At 41.0% G+C, this 12708-nt stretch overlaps 1 protein-coding gene across 1 annotated transcript in view; it reads left to right on the top strand.

Annotated features, from left to right (window-relative positions):
- LOC308122126 (replication protein A 70 kDa DNA-binding subunit-like) overlaps positions 1–12708 on the top strand; it is a 51439-nt gene that overhangs the window by 16368 nt on the left and 22363 nt on the right. The window contains exons 10-13 of the mRNA XM_080483785.1: positions 4179–4371; positions 8561–8697; positions 10438–10586; positions 12379–12508. Of these exons, the coding sequence (XP_080339911.1) occupies positions 4179–4371; positions 8561–8697; positions 10438–10586; positions 12379–12508 (609 nt within the window). The remainder of the gene's footprint in view (positions 1–4178; positions 4372–8560; positions 8698–10437; positions 10587–12378; positions 12509–12708) is intronic.

The raw sequence follows: 12708 nt of genomic DNA, 5'->3' as shown, positions 1-12708 counted from the left end.
ATGGCAGTCATAGCTCACTTGGTTAATTAGCTTTTGTCATTTCATCGTCACATGTTTACTCAAGTAACGCTGCAAAAATAAATCGTCCAACTATAAGTTTATTAGAAATTTACCAAAAATAATGGGTCGTGTTTCAGCTAACCTTCTTTGCAACAGACTGTGGGTCCACTGCTCCTAATATGTTTAGTTTAAGGTTAACTATGAATAGAATGAGTTAAATGCAGAGATGTAATTAATGAAGTATGTTTTTGTCTTTCTTTCATGTAGTATGTGACTTCTTTTAAATTGTCTTTATCACATCATCTCTATTGCAGCAGCAGACTGGACAAAACACATCAAGTTGGTTTATTTTAAAATCGGAGCATAAACCTTTCCCACATTGAGAGAAACTCACAGAATCCACTGTAAAGTCCTATTCAAACACCCTTTGCCTCATGACACACAAGAAGCTTTGGTTGCATGCAGGAATTTCTGTACTTTAACTATTGTTTTTAAGACCGTTGCCACTTTGTAACTGGCACACATGAACAATTCCCACTCACATCTGTCTTCTCCAAGTCTCTGAAGCTTCTCTGCTCACGACTGCCCCCTGCTGTCATGTGATTTGAAAATGAGGCATGAGGTTATTATAATAATCAACCTGAACTTCATCACAATCCCGTATCAACATTGCTTTTTTGCACGATTTTATTTTATTCCACTGCTATCTGTTTGCTTTTTTATTCGAGGTGAATGTCAAGTCTCCTGGCATTTCCAGCTTCAGGGCGATACAGTGATTATAACTTTTGAATCATTCATGTAAATTAATTAATTTATCGTCATTCAATTCTTTCAAAATTGTAGAAAGAATAATTGGGCGCTCTGATAAACATTTCTCCTCAAAGCGGTGCAGCCATAAAGACTAGTCTGTAAGAAACTGCACCTCTTTGGATTGCAATTGTAATATCAGATTTTTATTATCTTGGCTGGCTGTCTGCCCTTGTGTGTCCTTGTGTGTCTAATAAGTTGAGTGCGCGCAACATCTTACGTAGCAGCATATAACCGTCTAAATGATGTGCCCCTGAAATAACAGTAAAATCCAGCACCGCTGACCTTTTAAGATTTAACTGGTTAATCGAGCAATCACTTCGTGCCGCTTCGAGATAGTAATTCACCCCCGGTCTGCCTGACAATATCTCCTTTCCAGACGGACATGCCCGCTGGGGCTCGGATGGGCACAAGTATATTTGATATTTAAACAACGTGGTGCAGGAAGGGTGAAAGTCGAGAGCATCAGTCTGAAAGTAGCAGACATTTGCACTCCCTTTGGGTGTAAGAGGATGTCTGAGTATGTCTGCGCTACAGAAAACGTCTTCAGGTTAGAGACAGAAAATAATGCCACTGGCAGGTAATCTCCATGTGCACATACAGTATTGAGTAAAATGATAAACTTTGATCAGAAAGTATTGGGATTATGTCTTTGTTGTAACAATGCTGCTTGGTTGAAAATCTTTATTTCCATTATAAATGCTGCCACATTTGTGAGGGACGATGCATTTGTGGGATGAGCAGCAGAGTTAGAGTATGCTAAATGCACTTTGCTATGGCTACTGTCCCTGAGATAATTTCTCTACTTTTTGGACTGTAGGTTGGATTTGTTGTTAGTATTGCTGGGGTAGCTTTCATTACAAAAACAAACGGCACCCACGAGTGGCCCGACATGAAAACGACGTTGTTTTCAGCGTTACTCCCATCGCCGGGGAAACGGACATCGTTTTCAAAACGTTGCCATGAAAACGCAAATCTTTTCTGAAACGAAAATTTAAGAATGTTTTAACTTGAAACAGCGAGGTAGGCTGGTAAATGCAGTAGTATCCATTAAACTGCTTTTTATTGGAGTTAAAACAACAGCAATGATCTGGAGAGATATTTAACTTGTATCACAGTTGTACGGCAGAAACAAACCGGCTGGATTACATATAAAAAACTTATCAATATAAGAAAAAAAAAAGAAGAAAAAAAAAGAAGCGTCTATTAACGGTGTAACCTGATCACTCAAACATGAATCCACCTGTGTTCCTTCAGTGTCTGTATTTTTACTCTGAGCTGCTTTGATCTTTTCACTGTCACTGTGATTCAAGACATCGAAAGTCACTGAGAAAGACGAAGAGAACAGTTTCACACTGATGATGATGTGGAAATCCTAATAGGATCATTCTACTCAACACTTTCTTGCTGATTTGTACATTAATGAAGTATGTGTTTTTTTGAACGTGTGCGGCATAGCCACCTTTCAAAATCTTCTGCAAGCTTTATCATGATTGTAAAAAAAACAAGAAAAAGCCATGCCTGCCAGCTCCAGCTCCAGCTCCCGTTACATAACCAACATGGAGACTGACCCTTGAACTTGCTGAAGGGCTGAAAATCAGGCAAAGTATTGTATCCAAGCACCCAAGTGTACATAATGGTATCCTTACAAATATACTCATATGCGGTATTTATTGCTTACTAATGATGTGTTTCCCATCCAACATTCTGCATTCAATAACTTCAAGTCATACAAGCTCTTTTCATGAAGAAATGTCTGATGGTGCCGAGTGATGGACGGATTATTTTCCCTGAGTGAATGAGTCTATGAAAAAAAAAAATAATATTTTATTGGATATTTCCAGCTCTTTTGTGCTGAATGTTCATGCTTTGAACAGCCTGGACATGCCCTTTGCATGTCCCTGGATGTCGACGCAATCACAGACAGGTGGGACACATGTTAAAGCTCTTACTCAACTTAGTCCGGCCCGCAGAGCTTAATAACTCAATTAACCCCGGCCGTCATTTTGCTAGTCACACTGGCTCAGGTATCAGCCACCAGCAGTGACTCCCAACACAGGCCCACATCCAATTTGTGCCCTCTTACCCTCCAAAGATAAATAAAGGAATGAGTCTGTCTTCCCTCCGTGATCTGGGTATTGACAGAACAGTGAGTGGGTGTGACTGGCTGCGAGCAGCCAGAATGCTTATCACATTAGTTTCATGCTCCTATCTCAGTGTGGGGTAAAGCAGGGACGGAGGAAATAAAGGAGAGCCGCAGTGACGGAGGGAGGGAGGGAGAGAGAGAGAGAGAGAGACAGACAGACAGAGAGACTCACAGATTGAGTTTAAATTATGCTGTTTAGCAGACTCGCTCTCAACCACTTCTTATTTTCTGGTGAATTAGACGAGTGATGGGGCTGATATGATGCCGCATCTCACTTTGGACCTGACTTCTTCCTTTTATTTTTTTTATTCCTTCAATCATCATTAAGGGGTTTTGGTTGAACAGCAGCATTGAAATCTAATTTCCTTTAAAGGATCAACTAATCGACAAAACAGTTAAAGTTTATTTGCTTTCATGCAGGTTAGTATGTCACAGATGACTGACATGATGTGAATAAGACAAGATAAACATTTCTTTGCCAGTTTTAAAACACAAACTTGAAAAAATTTAAAAAAATCATACAGGACAGGTAAAGAGTGAAACTGTTGAAAGATCAAACTGAATAAATTATACATTTCAGTTGTTTAAATGATTAAAATAATTAAAAAGCTACATACTAAATATAAAGGCTGTCCTTTCAACATAATTTCAACATAAAACCACCCAGTAAACAGTCAAAAACACAATTTGCAGATAGATATTTAAACATTGTCCCCAAACATATTGGGTGTATTAAGAGCCAAATAAAGCCTTTAATCACAAACCTCAACAATCATATCAGATTTCAAATACACTAAAGTTCGAGGCTCTTTGAGGTTGTTACTTCGTGTCTCGGTTTGGTTTATTCTCCCAACACTTTCTATTAACGTTCTGAAGACTTTACCTCCAATTAAGACACTGCAGGGTCATTGTCGTGGTCAGCTGCATTATCTTCTCAGGCTGAACAGAATGAAAGTTTATCCTTGTAAATTGATACCAAATGAGCTGTTTCATCGCTGATGAAGAATGGCTCTGTAGCCCCAACCAGTGGCATGCTGCTGCATGACAGTTAATTAGGAGCTTGCATATGAAGAAAACGCAAATCGATGAATATTCCTCTAGCAGGCGAGCAAGGGAAAGGCCTTTAAGCATTCAGCCGACTGGTAAAGCACATCCTGTGTGGAGGAGGTATTTTTCTGAATCAGGTTGAATCTTTAATGTGGGCATATTTCTGTCCTCTTTGCAGGTGTACTACATCTCCAAAGCAACCCTAAAGGTGGCCAACAAACAGTACACCTCACTGAAGAACGACTACGAGATGAGCCTCCACTCTAATTCCTCCATCCTGCCCTGCGATGACGGCGAGGACATCCCCACACTGCACTGTGACTTCGTGCCCATCGCAGAGCTGGAAAACAGAGACAAAGATGCAATCCTTGGTGAGAGACAAAATTAAGGGAACAGTTGTTTTAATATGTTTTGCCATATTGAAACGCTTTAACTACTGAGGGGGAAAGCTGTGGCCACTCGTACTGTTTATTTCTCCTTGCCACATTTGACAAGCTCAGATTTTGTCGTCAAAAGCGGCAAATCATTGATAATGATCTCAGCCAGACAGGTGTGTGTCAAACCAATTGGCAGTCTGTGGAGAGAGTGCTGTGACAACGACATGACTCACTGCCTCTTCAAACTTTGTGTGCAGCAGAAACAAGGTGGCAAAGATAGAAAATGAAGAGTGCATCAGCAGCCTTGTGATACCTTGTTTGTGCTCGTCTGCTGCGAAAAAGCTCAAAGAAACACAAGCGGGACGCCAGGAAGTGGAGCACACAAATGAAATGGATGATGTATGTGGATGTTAAGAGGACAGTTATGATTAAGTTAGGGCGGTGGGAAATATGTTTTAACTGTTTTACTTTATGTTTCTCAGACTCCTGGTAGGTTTGACCTTTTTTAGGCAAACGATGGCCCCGTTTGAACAAAGTGTGCATGCGCACCACGGCTGTAGTAAATGGTTTTTCTGGTCATGTGAAACATTGTCGTGTAAATGGAGCCTTAATTTCAGTTAGTTAACTGTGCTGTCACAGTGGAGCTGATTTATGCAGAGTTTGCATGTTCTTCCTGTGAGTGTGTGGATAAACATGCATGTTCGAAGACTCCACGGGGCTCTGGGAGGGGATGTGATGGACTGGTGAACAGAGCAGTAGTCAGCTCGGCTTGGTTTGACCTCCTCTGCAATCCATGAATGGGATAAAGCCGGTACAGAATGTGAACGGGTGAATGTTGGATGTTGTCACTGTAGGACATATCAGCTGCAGCCTGACCGTGAATATGCGGCCTGTCATATCTGTAACTACTCAACCTCCGCCAACTGACAGCCACGTTCCAGTCACTTGTGAACCAGATGTCTTGGAAGAATATGTTATGACAGGGTCGGAACGAAGGTTAATGCAGACATACGGTAAAGAGGAGCGATTATAAAAGAGGATAATGCTCATTCCACTATTTTCAGGAAGGTTAGTTGCAGTTCCTGCCCTCTGCTCTCAACAGAAGAGTCTTATCTAAGCGACGGGTAAATTGGGACGGCCCGGTGCAGATTGGGGTTGAAATTAGTGTTCAGTGTTTGCAGAGCTCAGTAATAGTATTGAGATGATCCACATAATGTTTCTAAAGTTGCTGTAATGGCGATTAAAATTTCGGATTTGTGAATTCAACAGTGAAGACTGGATATTTGATTCTTTTTTTCTCACAGACTTGTGTTGGTTAGTTGCACATTTAAACAAGACGAGAGTGAGAAGCCGAGCAACTCCACTGTAGATCCTGTTACACTGAAACATATTCTGACCCGCCACATTGACCTCTGCGATTTGAAAAGTTCCAGCCTGTTGCATTTTTCACTGCAGCCATCATGTCATCGCAGGTCTGTGCTTGTGATCACGCTTCGAGATGTGACATAGATCACAGATCTGCACTGTGTCGCATCAGCGTGGCAATGAAAGAAAACTGTGAGAGGACAGCACTAGCTGCATAACAGAGAGAAAAAAATGATCTTTTATTAAAATTCAAATAACATGGACTGACTGAGGGGGAGGCCAATGTAACTAGCACTGTGTCACTATATCACTGTGAAAATCAGATAACTGGGCGTCCTCAGTAATTATCGGATATGACGCATTTACACGCACTTTGGAATGTGATAATTAAAAAACCCTGTTTAAGATGTTTTAGTCCATTATTGGATTTCTTTCGGAATAAGGGGACTATTCGCAAAATCTTGTCTTATTGTATAAGACATTCAGGTCCTCTTCTCTAGTGTGTGTGTGTGTGTGTGTGTGTGTGTGTGTGTGTGTGTGTGTGTGTGTGTGTGTGTGTGTGTGTGTGTGTGTGTGTGTGTGTGTGTGTGTGTGTGTGTGTGTGTGTGTGTGTGTGTGTGTGTGTGTGTGTGTGTGTGTGTGTGTGTGTGTGTGTGTGTGTGTGTGTGTGTGTGTGTGTGTGTGTGTGTGTGTGTGTTACATTGATCATCGAGGGCTAATGCAACATGCCCCATGTGTTATCTGTTGACTCTCCCATCTCTCGCTCCCTCCACTGCCTCTCACTCCTCTAATTTGTTAAATAGCAGATTAGAACATGGTAATGAGAACTGTCAGCCTGTTCCTGTGGTGATAATGGAGTTCAGAGGTGGATGACACCGTCTCAATCATAATGGAATTAAGGGGAGCTGAGAGAGCGCTGACAGAGAGCAGGGGGAAGGAAGGGCTGAGTTTAGAGAATGGTTGGCAGGAGAAGCAGACAAGTGGACCACGCTAAGAGAATGATTTGCAGATCGATGTTATAAAGTCGGCCTGTTGTTTGGTTCCATGCATGGCACGAGTCCTGACACCGTGACATTCTATGAGTTTGACAACTATCGGAATCTGCTTGCTGTCAGATTTCACACCATAGCAAGATATTGTTGCTCAAATTTCCGATACAAACATTCATAAACCATGATGTAACCTCAGTGCATAAAGCATATCCGTAGTGCAATATTTACAGAGTGCTGGTGTTATTGTCTGCACATCACTCTCTTCTCTCCCGTGGTGAAATATTCAAGGAGACTCACGATGCAGCACTCGCATCTGCCATCTGTTTTAGACAGTTTACCGAAGCAATCAAGGTTCAAGAAGGAGGAGGTCGTCATTATAAGCATGTGTTTTTGGAGCACACATAATCTCAGATCTTTGAAATTGAGAATGTGTCCATTACAGAAAAGCCTGACTGTGTTTGCTTACAATGCTTAAATATAATTTTGTTAACTGAAACTTCACAGGCAGCATAGTGTGGCAGTGCTGTTACCTCAAACACAAAGGTTACTGCTTTAATCATAAGACAGCACCAGGTTTTGTATCAGGACTCTAAAATGGCCAATAATTTTCCATTTCTATGATCGCATTGTGGAAGAAATTAGATTATTTTTTTTTTTTTTTAATTTTGTACTTTTTCTTCTAAATTGACTTGCCTTGATGTGTGTAACGTCCATATTTACTTCCATGAGTTCTGCACTCATATAAGGTCTTCTTCTGAGTCTTTGCATTCTGAAGGTGGTCACTTTTATATTATGATGTGAACAACCAGGAGAAAAATGAAACAAAAAAAGGATCCCCATAAAAAGATTTGCAGTGCGGATATAGAATATGTTGGCATTGTGATGAAATGGCGTCCTGTCCTTTGTTTACCCTGCTGTTAGCGCTGTGTCGCCTGAAACCCAAGTGAGAATTGAATCAGTGAAACAGTGAACATATTGTTTAACATCGAGTTCTACCTTAATATCTGGAGAGTAACTCATTTATTCAGAATTGATTGACCTCCACCTTAAAATGCATTTATATTTACAATATATGAGGAATACTGGCAGTGTATATCAGTTCAATCGTCGACTTTTAACCTTTTTCCTTGCATGCAACATTTTTAGCTGAAGATTAACAAGGGCCAAATGTGGCCTACGGGCCACCAGTTGCCAACATTTGCTTTACTCAGATAATGTCCTTCTGTCACATTGTTTCACTGTTTAAATTACATTGTGTGTTGAACCTCTGCAGCAGCATTGGTATGCACGACTTTGGTGTAGTTTTCTTTGTTTTCATTAACCTTGTGGACTTCCTGTTTGTTGTACAATAAGTGCTTTATAAATTAATTTCACTTGTGCTAATTTGGTTTTTTACATTAGTCATGGTAGGCCAGGTTCTCCAACTTCTTAGAGCTCAGCAGCGGCCGCTCCGCAGCGCAGTAATCCTCAACGAAGAGTTGAGGCCGCGAACATGAGGAGAAAGTTGAATGAGGAATGGTTGTGATTTTGGATGTGGGCCTGGGTGTTATCCAGCCTGTTATGACATTTCTGTCAGTCTGCAGTGAAGAGTGTCAGCTCTCTGCCACGTTGGATCTTTACTGCTGCTGATGTGATAACACATCACATTATGTAGCATATATCCAGGGGGCCTTTTTACATTTCACACCATTAAGAGGCATTTGAAAAAGGTTTTTCACATGAAGACCCTTTTTCTTTGTCTCTCTGGGCAATTTATATCTATCCATCTTCTATACCGCTTAATCCCGTGCAGGCCCGTGTTGTAAAATGATGTTCTCTGCCCGCAGATGTGATAGGAGTGTGTAAGAGTGCCGATGATGTATCCCGTATCACGACGAAGACCAGCAGAGAAGTCTCCAAGAGGGCCCTCAACCTAATAGATGCAACGGGCAAAGTGGTGACCGTCACACTGTGGGGAGAGGAGGTAGTGACTGTTATCCTTCTCTCTCTGATCCTTGTCATAGATTCACATTTTGTTATTTTAACAAAGATTGTTGGAATCCCACCTAAGTTGTCTCTTGGTGGTTTTATTATTAGGCCATTTAGACCATTTAAGAAGTATGAAAACTTGCAAAGTCTTAAAGATAGGCACAAAATAAGCTCATGGTTAAGTGTTTAGGGGTAAAAAAGTTTGGTAGGATAGATTTTTTTATATACATTTTAGAACTAAATTTCATTAAATCTTATCAAATTAATATTAAATTGAAAAATAACACATATTATTAATATTTCTTTATTTATCAAACCCTTTCAGGACACCCAAAGTCACTGTTCACAATGAACATGTTAAAATGCAGTAAAAACATCAAGTGGGAAAAAAACCTATAGTAATAATAAATAATGATAAATAAATAAATACGGTAAATGAAACATTCAGGGATTTTCAGCAGACCAATATCATTTAGCATGAGAATGATTGCTTTAAAAAAAAAGTTAGGTTTTAAGGTGGGATTTGAAAGTGTTCAGGGATTGAATGATTCAAATGTTGGTTGGGAGTGAGTTTGGGGGGCGAAGTGCCTGAAAGTTCTGGACCTCACGATGGTCATGTGGGCCCCCGAGGAACAGTTTGGCGGCGAAAGCAGGCAGATCTGAAAAGGTGGAGCTGACTGTCATCCACCTAACTGTGAAATTGTAGATCGTATTTAACAGAAAATATAACCAATGAAGAGGTAGACAATGAAGAGGATGGGATCTAGAACAGAGCCCTTGGGAACACCGGAGGAGAGAGTAGATTTTCAGGTTGCTTATAAGTTATTTAAATGTAGTTATAAATGTGTTTTAAATGTGAACAGTTTTTAGAATCTACTCGCTCATATTTTCACTCAAATGAAAGACAAATTGAGTTTTTTGTTTGTTCTTCTGTTTTGGACTTGAAGTCGGATTAATGACTGTTGGGGGTGATAGATTTAGGGAGATGGAGCGGATGTGTCGATCCGTGTCCTTGAATTTACCTTGAAATCAGAATGTTTCCACACAGCTGCGATGAAAGTGACGACTGTGCGATCGGGGGTGGGTGAGAAGTGGGTAGGTTTAAACCGAGGTTCAGAATGACAAAATGAGTTTCTCAACCAAGGCTTCACTTTGTATTTTGAAGCTGGAAACCTACACATAGCAAAAGCTTCTCACTTCTTGTGTTGCACATCTCATACAATCTCTCAGCTGGAGGTTTACGCTAAAAACATGTCGAGCAGACTATTGATAATAGTTTGTTTTAAAAAAGTGTTCTTGTATGTTTCTTGTATGATGCCTGGCCCATCCTATAATATGTGTGTTTAACGTGCAAAACGGTTGGATTAAGTTTCCTGGGCTGCAAAAATTTGGCTCAGTGAAATCGTTTCAGTGACCTTCAGAACTGGACCAGAGTTTCTGATTTGAGACAGAATGCTCAATACTCTCCAATGTGCATGAAATGGCGCTATTCTTCTCTAAGCTCATTCGATCTGCAAAAGCTAATCCGTCCTCTTTTGCCAAAATCCAAAAATGACTTTCAAATAAATTTGTAGGTTGTCCAATTATAAGAGCAAACTATACCACACATCACCCTCTGGTGTCTCCGAGTGGCACACTCAGCCCGAGAACCAACAAAGACAATAACACAACTTTGTTTACTGTCTCATTTCCGCTCTTTCTCAAGTACGTGTCTTTGTTTTTTTTCTTTCCCCAGGCAGAGAAATTTGACGGCTCGGGGGAGCCCATAGTTGCCATCAAAGGAGCTCGCTTGTCTGATTTCGGGGGCAGATCTCTCTCAGCTTTGTTCAGCTCGACAGTCATGGTCAACCCAGACATACCAGAGGCCTTTAGACTGAGGGCCTGGTGAGTCACGCTGGTGTTCGACACACGCTCGATAAACACAGTGCACACACTTTAGTCACGCTGGCATCACAAACATAGCTCAGGATGCAGGATGTATGTAAACAGACACATCTCTTTTCTGCTGCGGCGATTGTTGTGGGTACGTTGGCAATATACAAAAATTAGTTTTACTGGAGAGTACGGCACGAACATGAGTACATATCAGGAAAATGGTGCAATGTGCTCCGTCAGACGCAGCAGGAGTGGAGTTTTGATTGGAACAAGTGAATGAAAAAAAAAAGCTAAACTTAGAATTTTTTCCCACTTGTACGTCTGAACTCTTGACTGTACATGCTCGGAGAGATGGGGACTTTGTGCCGCGCTGTATTAACAGCTCCTGTGGAGGGATTGTGAATTATGACTCATTAAGGCTGTTCCCAAGTCCACTGCTTGAAATATAAATTCATACTTCCTGATTTTCTTCCATCCCTGGTGTGTACATCCGTGCGCAAACATTTTGCTGTTGAAAGTTATTATTAGGTATGAAAGTACGTCACAGCTTCAGAGGGTGAGTACAGTGAATAAGAAGTTGTTTCTCTGTATCTGTGTGCAACAATGAGCTCAGTCCGTGTGGTTTGTGTATTCTACTAATTGCTCCACCGATGATAGCCATGACCAGTTTTTTTTAGAGGAGGTGATGGGTTTTGTGGCTCGTGTGTGTGCCGGAGAAAGAGGAGGAGCACACTCGATTGCTCCGGCTTTAATCTTGGTTGTATTAGTCTCTGGTCAATACGCCATCTCATCCTGACATTCAAAGGGCTAAATAACTTAAAAATGGCTCCCGCCTCCCTTTCATCACTCCTTCCATTCTTCTCTAATCCCCGGCTTTTCCCGCAGATCTGGTCGGGTGTTTGCTCCCCTCTCCAGTTTACAGGCCGACAGCGGTGAGCGCATGACAATGAAGGAGCCGACTGAGTGTTTTCCCCTCTTCTTTAAAAAAATTCAGCTTTATACTTTACTAAAGACAAAGAGATTCTGTCTGACTCCAGTTCCTGTGGCGATGTTGTGCTTTGTGGGATTGTTTAGACCAGGCGTTGTTTGCATAATTTAAAGAAACTGATGAATTTGGATGATGCCTTGATTGGATTGCTGTGCTCGGCGAGAACACAGAGCAGGACTCCTGCTGACAGATTAAGATTTTAGATAGAATATTAAAATAGGTAGACGAATAGATGAAATGAATAGACAATAAAAGCGATAACTTTAGTTTTGACCTCAGACAGAAACATGAGACTTTTTCATGATCAGTGCATATGAATACAAAAGACTGATTGATCCCTGACCGCATATGTCTCTGATGGACAGCCGTGTGTCGGATCAAAAATGCTGCAGGATAACAGATTTCCAATGGTTGCAAATCAGTTAAGGGATTGAGGGAGTAATTCAGCCATGGTGGAAGAGGATTTCTTCGATAATAATTGATACAGAGCATCGCAGTGCTTCCTTCACAGGAAAACAAAGTCAAAGTCTGATCATGTAGCTCTTGCTCACATATGAAAACCAACACACGCACACGCACAAACCTCCCACAACCATTTTCATAAAAGAGCCAGATGCGCTTTGGGACTTGGAGGGATGACTGATGGTGAAGGTTCACCCTGTGTATTTCAATCACTTCAGGGTCCATGGGATCATTAGTTCCTTCCTTATGCACATTCTAAATAAAACATATGTTTGTTTTCATGTGTGCACGCAGTTTTTGCACATATATTTATTTGCACGTCTGTGCTGTGTCCTAATTTCCACATTCTAGGTATGACCAGGGAGGATATGCACTCGACAGCCAATCGCTAACGGAAACCAGGTCAACAGGCAGCGGATTTAAGATGAACTGGAAAATGCTGAGCGACATTAGGAATGAAGAGCTTGGACATGGAGAAAAGGTGCAATGCACACGCACGTTTCCACAAACCTACATACATGCACATTTCATATTGTGCTAAAAAGAAAAGGGAAATATTGAGGTCACTTGGATTAAAACTGCAAACATATATGAGAACGATGGCTTCCTATTAAATATAAAAAAAGAAAAAATTGGAACACATGCAATCATTTAATTCAACATAAATTTGGGTAAAATGGT

This window comes from Lipophrys pholis (genome assembly GCF_963383615.2).
Source record: "Lipophrys pholis genome assembly, chromosome: 16".
Lineage (NCBI taxonomy): Eukaryota > Metazoa > Chordata > Actinopteri > Blenniiformes > Blenniidae > Lipophrys > Lipophrys pholis.
This window is presented reverse-complemented; position numbering and strand designations above follow the sequence as displayed.